Below are 18097 nucleotides of genomic sequence, written 5' to 3' on the forward strand. Positions count from 1 at the left end.
CTCTTGGTTGTCATCCAGAATGCCTGCAACAGCTGACAGAGATGCTGCTCTATGCTAAATATGCCTTTCTGCATCTTTGTCCACTCCACCCAGAAACAGGCCTGAGCATTTAGGATGATGTCTAACACCACAGGTGTTTGAACTGACCTAAAACAGGAGAAGAACTTGGGTAAAGCATTCTGTAGAGGGTCATTTATCTGGTGGTTGATTCTTTTTGAATCTGAGCTGGAGACTTGCCTCATTTCCTTGTAAGGGCAGTGATACATACGAACAGTGCTCCATAAATTAGTTAATGTAATAAGGCACCGCTGAAACTTCGGTTTAAATCTGAAAGTCCCTATTGTTTTATATTTCATGTAAATGATTTACAGAAGGTTTAAACTCCTTTCTTTCCTGATAAGAATTGGACATCCCCATACTAGCTAAGAAAGCAGTCTATATAACATACCCCAGGCCACAAATAACTTTTAATCCAGTGGTCCCCAACACGGTGCCTGCAGGTGCTATGGCGTCCGCCGGGGCATCTATGTGCGCCCGCCTACTGCGCCCCACCGCCAAGGAGCGCAGCCGCCGGACAAACAGCCGCCAAAATGCCGCCGAGAAGCGGCAATGACAAGAAGCGTCGCCGCCGAAATGCCGCTGTCTCTGCAGCGACGCCTCTTGATGACGCTGCTTGTCGGCGGCATTTCAGCGGTGACGCTTCTTGGTGGCATTTCGGCGGCTGCTTGTCTGGCGCCCGCCCACACTGAAAGGTTGTGGACCGCTGCTCTAATCCATCTGTCACTGAGTTGAAATGCAGCATTACATCTTGGCTGTATGTGACACCCCACAAAGGCCTCATCTGCTTGCCTTTTCCCAAGATTCATTTATTTATAGGTCCTTTTGCAGCACTCCATCTATGACAATTATATGTAATAACCCTCATCTTTCAACTGCCACCTATCTTCTCTGATAGATTGGCTAGATCAGTCTTTCTGTGGCTGACATATCTAGAATTTCAATGCTATATCAAAGAGGAGACCCACAACAATACAGTATTTTGATTGTGTTGCAAATTTTATTTAAAAAAAAAAATTTCCATCCTCTCTTGCTTTTTCCAGACAGAAATAGAAATGTGATGAGAAAAGTTACATGTTTTCTGCAATCTGGATGTTGCTGATCCCAGTACACCCTTTTCTACCGGCAGTGGCATTCATTAAGCTGCAATTTGAGTGATGACAATCCCTTAGACCTTTGTAAAACAATACACCATATGACCTTCCTCTATTGCAGAAGAGAAAGGGGGAAAGGTCATGATGTAAAATGCAGCCCTAAAATATCATTTAGAGAAGGGCTTTTATTACTCTCTCTCTCACATAAAAGCTCCCAGAGAAGCAGTAGCTATAAAAACACAATCCAGCAACGAATTTCACTCATTTAATAAAATGACGCTTTTCATTACAAACACATACGAAAGTTAGTCATCTGCGTTTATGTTTAGACACTGTGGTGATGAGCACCTATATATAAGTAATGAATACTGTTCCTGGAAGACATTTACAAATAAATTATACAGTATCTTATTGGTCTTCTAGTCAGCAGTTAGAGGACCAGAGTTGAAAATGAGCAATTCTCTTGCCAGCAATAATATAAATCAGACACCTTATTTCTTTCTCAACATCAAATTGCTTGAGGTAAGCAACTCCTACGAATATCAGTTAGAAGAAATACCTTCCTTATTTGACAGTGCAGTTATTGTAGTCCCTCACATGCTGGGAAGGTATCTTTTTCTGATGGGTGTTTTTTGAGGTTACTTGCTTCAGGCAAATTAGAGCTAAAAACTCTCATTTATGCTGTGTGTGATGAGAAGACCAGTCCTTTTCTCTGCTGTTTTCAGAGGGCATCTTCTCCTTTCCTCACTTCCTTGTTTGGAAGAAATTGCCTCAGTCTTGTCTAAAAGGATTTAAAAGAATTCTGCTATTTGCAGCAATGAATGAGCGGTCCAGCAAATAGAAGCAAAAAGCAAATCTCATTGTTTATCATTCAAAACATGCCATTATTTATCAATTACTTTTAATTAATTTTTAGGCCTGAAACAGTGTTAAAAAACCAAGAGGTGGAATTTGGCAGAAATAGAGAGAGGCTTCAGTTTTTTAAGGTATGCCATTTTTTTCTACAGCCCTCTTATTATATTTTTCATTTGATTTGATGTTTTGTCAATCTTTCAAATGGCCTTGGCAGTTCATGATGGTAGAGGGGGATTTATTATATCACTTTCAAAATTTCAGGTTTTCAAGTTAGAATTTTTGAGTGTATATTAGTACAGCTGGCTAGTGCATAACATGATACAATTTTTTGGAAGAATGCCCAAGTAATGACTCTTAGGCATTGTAGAGCCCTAATTAAGGTGTGTGTGGTTTTTTTAAAGGAGGAAGGGTACAAAATATTAATAGAAATAGTAAATAAGCTAATATTAACTGAAACACTGGATTTATTTGGATTTAAACTTTTCCCAAGTGTTTGTAACCCAAATATCAATAGTATGGTGTTCAAACCTGAGAACCGGAAGTGATGCTAACTGGAAACAAAAGTGAAACTGACCAGACACTAAGGACTTGATACTTTGAGGTGCAAAGCATCCTAAATTTCCATTGAAATGAAAGAGTGTTGAGAGCACTCTGCACCTCAGAATTATCTGCTGCAGATTATCTGTCTGCGTCTCTACAGGTTAACTGCTTCATCAGTCCAAAAGTGTTTTAATCTAAAGTGTCATAGGAATTTTTGGTAGATAGACAATAGAGCCCATATACTTAAAAGTTGGTACTGTCTATTGAATCAACAATCATCAGCCTTAAGAGGATTGGAAAGAGGTGCCATATATGAGAGATTTTAAAGCCTAAATACAGCTGAGTTTCACACCAGCCTTATCCCTAGACAGAGCCCTGATCCTGCAAATCTCTGTTTAAGCCAATGGTCCCATTTAAATCAGTGGGACTACTTCTGAATGGGGTTTGGGTACAAGTCATTGCCACTCTGATAACCAGCTAGCAGTTGTGGTGGGGTTGCTTTACTGATATAAGTCATTTCTCCCTTCCTCTGATTCAGTGTGTTTCTGTAGTGCTTGCTGCTAGCCTAGGAACTTGTGATCTGAACTCTGATCACTATAAGGCAGCATGCTATGCGGCTACTCAATCAACAGACAGGATACCTAACTATGTATGTTGCTGATTGGCATGGGCATTTTTCTTCTGTAATACCATTACATATAATTACAGTAAAAGCTATTTTATCTGGCACTTCACCAACTGGAAAGCTCTATAAACCAGCATTTCTGATCTTCATTGAAATTTTGGTTTATAGTCCGGTTGGCATGGGGCTGGTGCGCAGGAGGGGGTAAGGAGCGCGGGCTTTGGGGGAGGGAATTTGGGTGCGGGAGGGGGTTCGGGCGTGTCAGATCTGGGGGGATGGTCACCGTGGGTGGCTCCCCCCCAAGCGGCGACTTGTCCTGGCTACTCCTAGGTGAAGGTGCAGCAGGCAGCTCTGCACTCTGCTCCGCCCCCAGCGCTAGCTCCACAGTTCCTGGTGGCTAGGAACCGCAGCCAATGGGAACTGCTGGGCCGGCGCCTGCGGGCGGAGGCAGCGGGCAGAACTACCTGCTGTGCCTCCGCCTAGGAGTAGCCAGGACAAGTCGCTGCTTGGGGGGAGCCGCCCAAGGTGACTGCCCCCCGGATCCGGCACTCCAACCTGCTGCCCCAAGCCCCCTCCCGCACCCAGACTCCCTCCCTCTTAGTTAACACATATTTTTCCACTTACCGGCACCCCGCATTCCCCTAACATGCTGGATAAAACAGCTTTTACTGTAATTTAACACATAACCAACCAACTAAGAAAGAAAGAAATTAACAATTAAAGTGCAGTTCTACTCTGAAAAGTAACTCTGAAAATTGGGTTTCCATGTTTGTGATCTGAATTTACAAGTAAACAGGTGACATTGTAAACAAGAAGCAGGTAGCATTATTTCCTGCAAATGTAAACAAACTTGTTTGTCTTCACGATTGGCTGATCAAGAAGTAGGACTAAGGGGATTTGTAGGCTCTAAAGTTTTACATTGTTTTGTTTTTGAGTGCAGTTATGTAACAAAAAATTCTACATTTGTAAGTTGCACTTTCACGATAAAGAGATTGCACTACAGTACTTGTATGAGGTGAATTGAAAAATACTATTTCTTTAGTTTATCATTTTTAGAGTGCAAATATTTTAGTAATAAATAATATAAAGTGAGCACTGTACACTTTGTATTCTGTGTTGTAATTGAAATCAGTATATTTGAAAATGTAGAAAACATCAAAAAATATTTAAATAAATGGTATTCTGTTATTGTTTAACAGCGCGATTAATCACGATTAATTTTTTTAATCGCTTGACAGTCCTATAAAAAGATGTTTTTCTAAGTGTCAGCTTTGCAATCTCAGCCAAGTTTGTGAGAATCAGTCTGTATTTTTTCCAATCTCATAAAACAATCAGTACTGAAGGTTCTGCTGGCCAAGTATTACCCTTGGTTACACTTGTGCTTTCCAATTGTCTCAATTCAGTGACATCTGTGTGAGCCCATTGCTTTCATTAGGTTTGTACATATAAGTGATTATGAATTTAGTAAATAATTTTGTTGATGAACAGGAAGGAATGGAATCCAAGTCATTCTCTCATAGCTGTGATGGCTTTGCAGTACTAACAGGAGGAGTGAAAACCACAGCCAGGAATATCAGAAGATGTGTGTCTGTATAACCACAGAAAGCAGATGTGTGGATTTTTACATAGTCACTTTTCAGAGTAGAACCATGTATAAATGCTGAAATTGCGTATTTCCCAACTTACTTGAACAGCCAATTGTATGTGAAGAGCAAGTACGATGATGATCATTTTTTTTTTTTATTCTTTATTATGTGTCCTTTAAAGTTATGTGGCTTTATGTCACTAAACAGAGTTTAGTACACCTTCTTTACAAAGGCAAAACATCCTGGTTGATTTAAATATAACAATAACCTTTTTTTTATTCTCTCTCAAAAAAATGTAGTGGGGTTCAAAGGTTTTTAGGAATGTTGCTGTAATTCCACCTGGAACAGGAATGGCACACCAAATGAACTTGGAATATTTGTCAAGAGTTGTTTTTGAAGTTAAAGATTTCCTATATCCCGACAGTGTAGTTGGCACAGATTCTCATACAACTATGGTAAATGGTTTGGGGATCTTGGGATGGGGTAAGTATTCTGTACATGATTTGATAATTTCAATTGCATTTGTAAGTTTTTTTTTTTTACTATCTAAATGGAAAATAATTACTATTTAATACTTCTTTCATATTGGATATTTCTCTGTTTCAAGCCTAACAGCATTTCAGAACTTGAAATTTTATTTAGGGGAAACATATTTTGAAGATAGTTTCATGACATACGAATAATGGACAAATTGTTTGCAGTTCTTCTAAAAGAAACTAGAAAGATTCCATATAGTAAGGCCAGTTTCATTCCCAGGATAATAGTGATTCAACAACCTAAACGGTTGGGTTTTTAAGACATTTATATAGATGAGCGTTTTGATGTTGTCATTGGAAATCAGTCAAGAACTGTGTAATCCTGAGAAGGGATTTGAAGGAAATCATAATACTGCAAAGCTCTTGTTACTGTAGTTAGACGCACATTGGCATGGCAGTGTGGGGAAGCTTCCATGGCTATTGTCCATGCTGCATGTGTTCTCTGGATGAATAGAAAACTTCTATCCAACACCTTTCACCAGAAATAAATTGCTTTTTTTCTAATTTAAAGAAAAAAATTACAAGGAAATTAATTCAATGCTCAGATAAATACTGTTTTTTTTTAATGTGTAGTATGAAATTCAGATAAATATTAGTATAGTTGTTATATAAAATCAGTAGTAGATATGGTACACAAGGCCAGCAGGATTAAAATGTGATAATTTGAGCAGTAGTTTTGCAAGATTCTTTCATGTCCAATCTTTTTAGTAGAAGACATTTGTATTGTACATATTGTCTTTCAGTTGGAGTCAGATACAAGTAAGGATGTGTTATTGTGCAGATTATTATAGCCTTTAACTTCATTAGACTTTAATATGCACTTCAAAATGTTTATTAGGTCAATTACTTAGCACAATAAAAACAGTTTAATATTCTCCCTCCAGGTGTTGGCGGTATTGAAATAGAAGCAGTAATGCTGGGAATGCCAGTTGCACTCACTTTGCCTGAGGTAGTTGGGTGTGAGCTGACAGGCTTAGCCAGCCCACTTGCTACATCCATAGATGTTGTTCTAAGCATTACTAAGGTAATTTAGAATTTTGTTTAATCCTAAATCAAGCAGACTTTGTTATTGTGGGAGTTCTACCCGAGGTGCTTGGAAAGTGAAATAAAAGACACTCACAGTCTCTGATCCAGCATCATTAACTGTAGCTATATGAAATGGCAAGATCTCTATTAACCCCTAAGTGCGCATCTGCTCATTTAAGTCATATTTATTTTATTTTTACCAATGGTCCTTTAGAGGCCTTACATATAACTATGTATTTACAGACATTTTATAAATGTAACTAATGTCAGTGTTCCCTAGTGAGAGCACTTACGCAGTCTCTGCAGTGGAAAAACCCTCCTGTTTGACTCTTGGCTCCAAAGTGTTCCTGCAAAACCCTGCTTTTGCTCTCAACCTGGGTAAATCAGGAGTAACTTTTACTGAAGTCAGTAGTTACAGTAGTGTAACAGAAATGTAGTGAGAGGAGAATGCGGCCCTGTCTCTCTGGATCTCCACTCCTGGGCTTTGTGGCCTCTGGTAAATGGTATCAGAGTGATTCATGTCGGTATGGTGAACGCTTCCTTTCTGGTCAGATCCTTAGCAAGATATAATCAGTTTCTATTTTTCAGTTTTTCACTGCACTTGGAGATTTTTCCTTATAAAGCAGAAAGTGTAAGAGGGGGTAAATATCAATGAGTCCCTGCTCTCTAAGCCCAATGAACTAGTTACAGTGGATTGCACCATCACACAGAAAAGCCTTGTTAGATTTCTGTTCCCAGTTTCTTGTTTCCCAGGATACCCTAGCTGTGAATGCAGCATTCTTGGCTCCAAGAGATGAGGAGAGTGTAATGTTTCACACTGTTCATCAGCAGCTACGCTAGCCTAAGGAGGACAGGTGTTGGCATCCTGGAAGGATTAGTGAGGCAGTGTACAGTGCCTCAAAATGAATGGGGGTTATTCCAGGGAAACTGGGGGACCATCAGGGATAAGGCAGCACTTAGGTTTCAGTGACTGCACCCAACAAACCAGTAGTGTCGCTTTGCTTAACTGTCTGTTCATTCCAGTGTGGTGGTTTTATTTTCAAAAGTTGTTCCAGCAACATGTGTGCTGCTTAGATATTTGTTATTTGTCTTCTCATCCTGACCTCTACAAATATCTTTTCCCTCAAGCAGTTATCCTATTCTTGTCATTGCCATCCACTGTTCTCTAAAATTTCACTGCCTTCACAGCCAGGGTACCTTGGGGAACAAGAGAGGGGGAAATAGTGTCTAACTAGGCTTTCCTCATGACAGTACAAAGCACTGTCACTAGTTCACTGGGCTCAGAGTAGAGCTTTAAATTCCTTCCTTTGAATCTTTACCACCTTGACTACCAAATGAAAAGCCACATGTTGCCTTGTGAATTCTTGAATCCTCCTAGCAACAGTTTAAAAAGCCTGGTACACTCACTGCTTGAAAGTCTGCAGAACTGAGTGGGTGGGGAGAGACATTTTGTGAGTTTTTACCTCTGTCAGAGTCCAGTCTAAGTGTTAAAGTTTTGAAGTTTGTGGACATGATTTAGGTATAAAGAAGTTTTTGTGCTGTATTTCATTTTGTGAAATTAGTAATTGTTACGAATTTCAAACTGTTGCACCAAACATTCCTTGTAGTATATCTTCTATTCCAGATGTTTTTATAGTTCTGTATTTCATTTTTAATAGCAACTCAGGCAAGCAGGAGTGGCTGGAAAATTTGTTGAGTTTTTTGGAACTGGCGTTTCTCAGCTGTCTGTAGCTGACCGAACCACAATAGCGAATATGTGTCCTGAATATGGTGCTATTCTGAGCTTTTTCCCTGTTGATAATGTGACGCTAAAGCACTTAAAGCATACAGGTAAGGATGAAATTAAGGTAAAAACACATGATTCAGCATATTAGCATTTTAAACTCACATGGCAAGTATTTTTATCTAAAATTGCATCATGCGTTACATTTGGACAGTATTTTTCTTCAGGATTATAACCTGCTTGATGGAGATAATGTAATGAGTTCTGCTGTGCAGTAACATTTTGTGTCATGGGGAGCTACTTTGCAGATCCCTCCCATGAATAGCCTCATGGACACAATGGAATTTTAAATTTAATAAAAATTATATTGCTTTAATGAATATCGACTACCTTTTTCTGTGGAAGTGGCCATTGGGTCTTGGAGCTTATTAGCATGTAAATTTCCTTATGGCAGTACGTTTAATTAATTACGTTTTTTCTTGTTAAGCTAGGAAATAATTTTTTAAAATAAATCTTGACAGATGGATAGCTGGCATGCCCCTGAAGCTTGTACCAAATCTGGTTATATTATGTCTGCTTTGATCAGTCTCATCATTGCCATCACTGTTCAGGGTCAACTTATTCTTGAGCATGCAGAGGTCTTCTTTGTCAAGACAGACCATTTTCCCGCCCCTCCATGAGTTATTCTATAAGGCCAGGTATGGCAACATGGTAAAGTGGTTCCTCTTGACAATTAATGAAATCTTCCATTTATATTATGGGAAAAGATTTGTGAGCATATATTTAAAAGTGGTTTCTGCCAGGATGGGTTAAACATGATTTGCCTTGTCACTACGGACCTCACAAACCATTACTTCATCTAACCAGTGTTTGAAACAGGGTTAGAGAATCAGTTATATGTCATTCAGACCAACCAAGTAAACCATGTTTAATACATATAATCAAAATTGGTTTTAACCCATGTTTAAAATGGTTTATAACAATTTGAAAACAAGTTCAGACAGAGTTTGGTGGCTGCTGGGAAATTCAGCCTGCCGAGAATGGTCTTTTGCAGGATTATTTTGGTGTGTCTCATCTTAGTTGGTTTTTGAGTTATCTTTTGGTTTCTCCCTTTTCACCTCCTATGAAAGTGAAATTCAGTCACTCCTTTTGCCTAGTTTGGCTCAAAGGATCAAGAAGTTTCTGCTGACGCTCCCCAGAGACCAGGTCATAATGAGAAGGGTATCTGCTGAATGAATGTTCTTTTTCTGAGTTCCATCTTAGGCTGCAGTGAGGCGATCAGATAAAAATGAAAAGAGCTCCTAACTATGAACTAATAGTACATATGCTTTCAGCAAGCTATTCAGTTTGTGTAGCTTGTCAGTCCTTGTTTCAAAGATTGAAGTATTTCACTTTTAGATTTTGTCGGCTCAACAAGCTGCTAATAGAACAGAGGTAGAATGTATATGGAAGATTATATGGCAAGAAGACTGATATTCAGGGCAGTTATTAAAGTGCAAAGTCATAATTGTCATGCTCTTCAATAGTGCTTGATTCATGGAATCCATGGGGCGGCACACAGATTCTGTGTGAATTTGTCACAATATTTATTTCTGAGAACCCTAGTTACAAGTAAGTTATGCTACTGAAAAAAAGCATACCTTTTCCCATGTCTGGAAATATTTTCCATAGGTTTTGACAAGGCCAAGCTTGAGTCCATGGAAGCATATCTTAAAGCTGTGAAGTTATTTCGAAATGATCAGATTTCTTCAGAGGAACCTGAGTATACCCAGGTATTTATAAAATGACTTTTGCTTTTGCAACTATTTGTATTCATTATTCATAAATTATTTTTATTGTATTGTAATTGTTGCCATTTTTAATTGACATTTGTACATGAATATCTCAACTCATAGCTTTGGATAGTTAGATACTTTACAAAAAAACCAACAACCTTAAGCACTATAATAAGTGTAGGAAAGGCTGATGAATTCCTTTAGTCAACCAGCTCTTTCAGGGTATCATGTAAGTCTGACTTCATGAGAAATTTTGGCAGCTGGCGTCAAAGCACACAGATTGTTCACAATAAAGGGTTGTTAGTCATACTCCATCTTAAAAATGGAAGCCTCACTTTTCAATGGAAAAACATCACAGAATATTCAAATTACTAAACCGGATAGGCCCAGTTGCCTTGAAAAACTAGGGCTAAATGTGCTGTTACCTATTGGGCAATGTTTACTAGCACGTGTTACTGTTTTTTTTTTTCTTTTCTTTTCCAGATAATACAAATAGATCTGAGTTCTATAACGCCATATGTCAGTGGGCCAAAGAGGCCACAGGATAGAGTGGCTATTACTAATATGAAGAGTGATTTCCAAGCTTGCTTAAATGAGAAGGTTTGTACAACTTTGCTTTTAGTGGTTTGGTAGATAGATTTATTGTAACTTATTTTTTGGCTTTCATACTGAACACAATAGATTATAAAGTCATAGTCCGTAATCTGAAGCATTTATTTTACAAATATTCACTGCCTCAGTGAGTGTCCCTTGGGCATAGCTCTATGTGCTAACCATCATAGGAATGTTACTGGGCCTCAAACAGTAGAAAATTTGAATAAAAATTGCAAAAAGCCTCAATTCATATTATGGACCTAAGAATCTACTAAGTAGAAAAGTGAAAAAGTTAAGCAATCAGGTGTTCCAAACTTCTACAGTTTGTCCATTTAAGTCATTTTTAATTGCTAAATTGGTTAGGCATATGAGTGGGATTTTTTGGGAATTTCTATTTTAAAGCAAAATTGGGGCAAAAATTATTGTACAGTGCCATTTCTTATGAATGAGTTAAAAATCCTTCCAAATCAGCCTCATTGTTTGAAATTGAAACGATGATTCTCAGTGTTTTTGGGAGGTAAATTCAGTTTATTCCGGCTTAATATAACTGTTGATTTTAATCAATTGTTAAATTAACCAAAACTTGAAAAAAAGGAGAAAAAAAAAAAAGAACGTGTCTTAGCAACCCTGAGCCTCCGATTTCCAGTGCTTTTGAATGGGAGCTGAATTTTCAATCCTAACATCTACTGTTAAGTTCAGGGATCAAGAAGGGCTGGTTACAGCACTGAGTCAGAAGTAGAATTGCAAGTAGCATAGAGTCGGATTCAAAGGCCATTGAAATCTCTGTCTACTGCTTCAGTGGGCTTTGGATAAGACCCCCACAGTGTGTAGCAATCAGCTGTGGTGGGCTTGCCTTATGTGGGAGAAAAATCAAAGACTCGGAAAAAAAATAGATGATCGCAGGGAAGCTGTTTGAACTGACTGGGAATGGTGTGTCTGGGTGGGCCATGAAGACTTCTGGGGGATTAAATGTTACAGACCCAGGCTCGGTTTATCTTTAATCCTCTCCCAGTCAAACTTGGTTTGACAGCTTCCTGTCTGATTAACTCATCTTTATTATATTTCAGATCATTATAAAATAGTGCTGAAGAAATGTAATTAATTAGGTTACAGCAGGGGTGGGCAAATTTTTGGCCCCAGGGCCACATCGGGGAATAGAAATTGTATGGTGGGCCATGAATGCTCACAAAATTGGGGTTGGGGTGTGGGAGAGGGTGAGGGCTCTGGTTAGGGATGCGGGCTCGGGGGAGGGACTGGGGATGAGAGGTTTGAGGTGCAGGAGGGTGCTCCGGACTGGGATTGATGGGTATGGAGAGTGGGAGTGGGATCAGGGCTGGGGTAGAGGCTTAGGGGGTGGGGAGAGGCTCGGGGTGCAGGCTCCGAGCGGCGCTTACCTCAAGCGGCTCCCGGAAGCAGTGGCATGTCCCTTCTCCGGCTCCTACGCAGAGGTGTGGCCAGGCAGCTCTGCACGCTGTCCCATCGACAGGCACCGCCCCTGCAACTCCCATTGGAGCATTGGAGGGAGCCATTGAAGCGTGTATGAGCCAGAGCAGGGCCGAGCCGCATGGTCCAGCCCCCGACTCAGTGCCCCGGATGGAGCAGGACCTAGCCGCGTAGTACGGCCCCTGACCCTGCTCCCCGGCAGGAGCTTGTGTGCCGGCTTAAAACGGCTCGCAGGCCGGATTCAGCCCGTGGGCCGTAGTTTGCCCACCCCTGGTTTAGTGAGTAAAATATCTTGTACATGATGCTGGAGGAATTGTTTTTAATGGACCTATTATGGTTTATAGTAAAATAGTCTTGAGCCTTGCCATATGATACTTGCATTTCTAATTTTGCAAACTATATATACCTGAATGAATGCCTATTCCTTTAAATAAGGGAATTCCCCTAAAAGAAGGGGGGAAATACTCTAGAGATTTGATCCTGCCTTTGATATATAGGTACTTATTGCCACACATTTTGTACTATTAACAATGGCAGTTATAAAGGTATATGGATGAGTGCATCACTGTTCATTTGAGGGAAATGAGTCCTTGCACTCATCTCTGAAGACTTCTTTGAAAACCTATTAGATTTCATTCCACTCATATGACTGAAAAGCACTTTTACGGAGTACATGAGTCTTAAGTGACGGTTCACATAATCGTGCTATGATGAGGTATGTATCTGTTTAAGTGAATTTGTTATAGTTGTTGAATTGTCTCTGTTCTTGACTTGTTATATATTTTGTCATCTAGATTGGCTTTAAAGGGTTTCAGATTGCTACTGAGAAACAAAATGACATTGTGCCTGTTGAGTATGAAGGAAATGAGTACAGATTGTCTCATGGATCTGTTGTCATTGCTGCAGTAATCAGTTGTACAAATAACTGCAATCCATCTGTCATGCTTGCCGCAGGTATGTTGGGACTGGTGACAACTAACTTTGGTTCACTATTGCAATCTGGTGTTTACATGGTCTTCGTCAGTTTTGACCCAATTCTGCAAATGCTCAGTGCAGGGAATTCCCAGTGTCCAGACCTTTTAGCTCAAAGTTACACTGTTCATTGTACTTTTAGGCCTGAATTCCTGTTATATGTATTGAGAACTGTGTTAATGAGAAGTGGCCTTTATTGTACACAGTGCTGTGTAATTTCAAAGTTTCTGTGGCCTTATCAGACATCTATAAAAACTAGATGCCTCTGGAGGTAGTTCTGATACATTTGTATTTGGTAATGTCAGATCATAAAGTAAACAGTCTGTTTAGGGCTCCTTTCAAAAGGCTATGGGTATCGACATAACCATTGATAGTGTCAAGAGGTTTTGATCCCTGAATGAAAGGGTGAAGTTTAGCCTATAGTCAGATGCTAGCTGAGCTTTAACAGCAGGAATTGAAAAGTTAGTGACAGAACTTGAAATAGAACCCAGACCAGACCACCCTTCCATGCTCTAACCACTAAACCATCCATTAAAACACGGAGAAGAGATTTTCTGTTAGGTAAGGGCAAGAAAATGGGCATCTGCTTGATCTGAATAAGAAAACAAGTATAACTTCTTATTGATCAAACAACTTTGTTATATTGTCTAAGGAATATTACAAATATATACCCTCTTAAACAGTTTCCTTAAGAAACAGTAAATTGTGATTTCCCTTATTTTCCCCTCATCACAGTAATTTACCTACCTGACACCATCTTGGTAGTTATAAATTCAATTGCTCTTCCAATAAATATGCACAAGTCTTATTTAACTATTGTTTTGTTTAGGTCTTTTGGCCAGAAAAGCTGTCGAAGCTGGACTGATGGTTAAACCTTATATAAGAACAAGTTTATCTCCGGGTAGTGGGATGGTTACACATTACCTCAGTTCAAGTGGAGTGTTACCATACCTCAGTAAACTTGGGTAAGTTTAACTTCTTTATTCATACTGACAGAGGGAAAAGTGGTGCATGTGTAAGTGGATTTATGTATAGTCCTTAGATTTGGCCCCAGTTCCGCAAGGTGCCTAACTTTAAGCATGTGAATAGTCCCATTGACTTTGGGACTACTTGCATGCTTAAAATTAATCATACACAAGTGAATGTTGGATCAAGGCCTTGGCCCCTGCACATACAATTTACAAGGTGCAGGTGATCTCCTGTGCCTGAGCAGAACCCTATTTTCTTTAACAGAGCTCCACAGGACTGAAGGCTTGGATTGTAATTTTTTCAAGACAAGAACCATCTCCTGGCTTGCTTGTCTGAGACCCCCTACTATACTTTTGACTGCTCAGTAGCAATAATAATCAGACTCAAATCACACTGTGTATTACCCTGTTTCCCCGAAAATAAGACATCCTCCGAAAATAAGGCCTACTTACAGTTTTGCCTCTCGTTGTAATATAAGGCATCCCCCCGATAATAAGACCTCCCCGATAATAAGGCATCCACCGATAATAAGGCATTTTTCATTTCTGAAAAATAAGACATCCCCTGAAAATAAGACCTAGCGCATCTTTGGGAGCAAAAATTAATATAAGACACTGTCTTATTTTCGGGGAAACAGGGTAGCTGTTTTATGCATGAGCTTTACTGTCCTTGCTTACATTTCACTAAATAATAACAATACATCAGGAGATACTCTGGAGACCTGACTTTTTGTAATTCACCAAGACAAATGAAAAGTAATGGGATTATTAGCTCTTTTCAGTGTACTCACTATAAAATGCCCAGTTAGCCAAAAAAAAAAAAAAAAGTTCCCTCAGCTTCAAATGTTTCACTAACCCTCATTTTAAATAATTGAATGTGCTACTTACTCCAATTTTTCAATGCAGGTTTGAGGTTGTTGGATATGGATGTTCAACATGTGTTGGAAACACTGCTCCTTTGCCAGAAGCCATTCGGAATGCGATAAAACAGGTACGGCTTAAAGATTATGACAGGGCATATACAATGTAGCAGATTCTTTTATACTCAGATGGTCAGGAAATAAAAGAATCTGTATAAAATAATATACTTTGTCCTTGGCTGGAATTTTGCAGTGCATTTGGAGATGCATCTTTGCATGCCAAATGGAGTATATAAAGTAACTAATTTGGTGTCTGAAATAATAAGAAAGTCGTAGTGAATACAACTTTATACTACACAAATCTCAGCTGTAAGATGAAGTTTGTGTATTCTTGCAAGAGTTAGTCATATTGTGTTTGATATATACATACGCTAACCTGAGTTTCTGCTATTTTCTTGTCATTGGCAAAACAAGGTTAATGGGGTGTGATACAGAAATGAGCCACTTTATTGTATATCTAGTAACTCTGTGAAGCACAAATGTGTTTTGGAATATTAAAAAAAAGTCACGAGCAACTTTTAGACAGCTAAATGGTAAGCTGCCTTTAGCCATGTCAGTGCTGTAAGCTGCTGAGTCCTTAAGGCTGCCGTTAGCAATGAGGGAGTAATAGACGCATCAGCCTGGGAAAAAGTGATGACAAGAAGTGGGAGAAAAAAGGAGGGGAGAACTAGTCCGACTGACTTGAGAGGACGAAGAGTGAGTTCTGTGACTGGGGAGACAGAGTGGGAATAATAGTGGTAGAGAGCAAATGACCTTTCCCTTTAGGGGCTTCCATAAGTACTTAGGGTGCCTTTAACTTTTTTTTTAAGACAACAGAAATCTAAGCAAACTGTCATTAATGCACCTATAAGTTTGTGGGGAGTGCTGAGAAATGTATTTGTTTCTACCTTTCAGGGTGATTTAGTTGCTTGTGGAGTTTTGTCTGGAAACAAAAACTTTGAAGGCCGTCTCTGCGATTGTGTCCGTGCCAACTACCTTGCTTCTCCACCTTTAGTAGTTGCTTATGCTATAGCAGGCACTGTTAATATAGATTTCCAGACTGAGCCTTTAGGTAACTATTTCTTTATATCTAATATTTCAGAATAGTACCAGGTTTTCTTTGGGTGTTTTGGCTTAAAATGTCTGCCTTTTAAATGGTAGCAACTTTTGCATTTTCTGTTTTGAAAGAGGACTATCAGCCTTAGACCACTTCATCTCTTCTTTTATTTATACTCAGATATTTTGTCTCATGATAGAAGGGGGAAATTAGATATTTCCCCAGTTTTTCACAACGTTTGTTTCATTTAACTGGCATTTGAGCATGCAGAGAGCATTACATTATTATAGTACTAGACAAAGAATGACCATGCTTTTCATTCCTAGCAGCTAAGAAATAAAAAATCACTTAGCTGAAACTTTTTTTTTAATCAGCTGTAGCATCTTTGAATAAAGTCTCAACAGATATGGGGTTTTTTGTTTGTTTTTGCTTACAAAAAAATCTTTTACATAGGCATTGATCCTAATGGCAAAAATATCTACCTGCATGATGTTTGGCCCACTCGAGAAGAACTTCAGCAAGTTGAGGAGGAGTATGTGATATCATCCATGTTTAAAGAACAGAAAGAAAAAATGGAGGTAAGGATAGGTCTGTCATTTTAAATAGTTTAGAAAACAGTGCTTTTCTGGATAGCTTTACTGTATCTTCTGGTTGAAACAGCAGCCGGTATGGAGGGTTCTGATACCATAACTAAGATTAAGTGACGAAGATATGGCCACCTGTATTCTATTATACTGGGGTTCTTAAACAGTGTACCGTATATACTTGTTCATAAGCCGAATTTTTTTTAGTAAAAAAGGAAAGCACCAGAGAAGGGGGTCAGCTTATGAATGGGTACAGAGAGGGAGAGGTGGGACACAGCCCCTCCCCCCAACAGAGGGAGCAAGGAGAGGCAGCACAGCCAGCAGAGCCAGAAGGGAGGAGGCGGGTCCAGAGTCTCTCCGCTTCTGGCCACGCTGCTCTCCCCCCAGCCTCTGAAGCAGCCCGTCCCAGCCCACTGGAACATGCTGCAGCCACACCACCCAGTCTGGCCCGCCGGAGCAGCTCCAGCCAGGCCAGAGACATCCTCCCCAGATAAGGTGGGAAGGGATGGGATGGGGAGAGTGTGGGGGTCCCGGGCTAGGGGTGGGGGTCATATGAGGGGTGGTCACGGGTTACTTTCCTGACCCCCAGCTTCTCTCCCTCCCCCCCCCCCCCCCCAAAAAAAAAAAAATTCCCCACCAGTTGCTGTCCTGGCCCGTCAGGGTAAGCAGCTGGCGCACCGGGACACTTTGTTTACTTAGGTTTACCTCTGTGCCTGCGGATGCTCGAGGTAAACAAACCATTTCGGCCCACCAGCAACTTATCCTGATGGTCTGGGAGCCAAAGTTTGCTGACCCCTGACTTATAGGGTCGGCTTATGAACGGGTCATAAAAATTTTCCATTTTTACTTATCCCTGTTGGGGGTGGGGTTCGGCTTATAAACGAACCGGCTTATGATCGCGTATATACGTTACATTATGATGGTATCTCCCACAATATAGTACAACCTCAGGAAAAAAACGGTTATCAAAGTTTTTGCTTTAAGACTGTATAAGATAATTGTAAATCAGTTTCCCTGATAGTCTAATTGGCTAATATACTTTCCTTTTGTAGAAAGGCAATAAGCGATGGAATTTTCTGGAAGCACCAGAGTCAGTTTTGTTTCCGTGGGATTTGAAGTCCACGTATATCCGATGTCCTTCTTTTTTTGATAAGCTTGTAAGTACAGTGGTTCCATCTAAAATAATAATTTGGGAAGTGTTGAATCCTAAACCAAGGGGAAAGTTGTGTTTCAATAAGCTTTGGTTGTATCTGATCAAGTTGTGTAGCGTTAACCATATCTAACTGTCTCTCGCTGGTGTTCACTCCATTGGAATGAATGGAGCTTGTGGATGGATGCTCCATTTTTGTCATGAACAAACCAGTTTAAATATGATTTGTGCTAGGAATCCTGGGGGAAATATATGTATTTTCTTTTTTCTTTTTTTCCCCCCCAATAGGCCAAAGAGCCAGTTTCACTACAACCAATTGAAAATGCCCATGTCTTGCTATATTTGGGAGATTCTGTAACTACAGATCACATATCACCTGCTGGAAGCATTGCAAGGAATAGCGCTGCTGCTAAGTATCTGACAAACAAAGGGTATGGATTGTAACTTATATTTAAGCCCCTTCATTTTCAGTTTAAACCAATTTTTTTACTCAAAATCTCCTGGGTTTTACAAAAAGTATTATTCATTTTTTTCTGATTTTCATCCTACTTTTGTATCTTCAAATATATTTTAAAAACCTTGTTTTATTAGGAAAATACAATACATTGCATGAGAT

The 18097-nt window shown here is 39.7% G+C and overlaps 1 protein-coding gene across 1 annotated transcript in view; it reads left to right on the plus strand.

The window, feature by feature from the left end:
- Positions 1 to 18097, plus strand: part of IREB2 (iron responsive element binding protein 2) — a 37383-nt gene that overhangs the window by 10831 nt on the left and 8455 nt on the right. Inside the window, exons 6-18 of the mRNA XM_054042889.1 lie at positions 2068 to 2137; positions 5054 to 5237; positions 6175 to 6314; positions 7975 to 8146; positions 9711 to 9811; positions 10298 to 10414; positions 12646 to 12805; positions 13653 to 13788; positions 14698 to 14782; positions 15606 to 15762; positions 16201 to 16325; positions 17384 to 17488; positions 17770 to 17912. Coding sequence (XP_053898864.1) covers positions 2068 to 2137; positions 5054 to 5237; positions 6175 to 6314; positions 7975 to 8146; positions 9711 to 9811; positions 10298 to 10414; positions 12646 to 12805; positions 13653 to 13788; positions 14698 to 14782; positions 15606 to 15762; positions 16201 to 16325; positions 17384 to 17488; positions 17770 to 17912 — 1695 coding nt within the window. The remainder of the gene's footprint in view (positions 1 to 2067; positions 2138 to 5053; positions 5238 to 6174; positions 6315 to 7974; positions 8147 to 9710; positions 9812 to 10297; positions 10415 to 12645; positions 12806 to 13652; positions 13789 to 14697; positions 14783 to 15605; positions 15763 to 16200; positions 16326 to 17383; positions 17489 to 17769; positions 17913 to 18097) is intronic.

Source organism: Malaclemys terrapin, chromosome 10 (assembly GCF_027887155.1).
Source record: "Malaclemys terrapin pileata isolate rMalTer1 chromosome 10, rMalTer1.hap1, whole genome shotgun sequence".
Taxonomy (NCBI): Eukaryota; Metazoa; Chordata; order Testudines; family Emydidae; genus Malaclemys; species Malaclemys terrapin.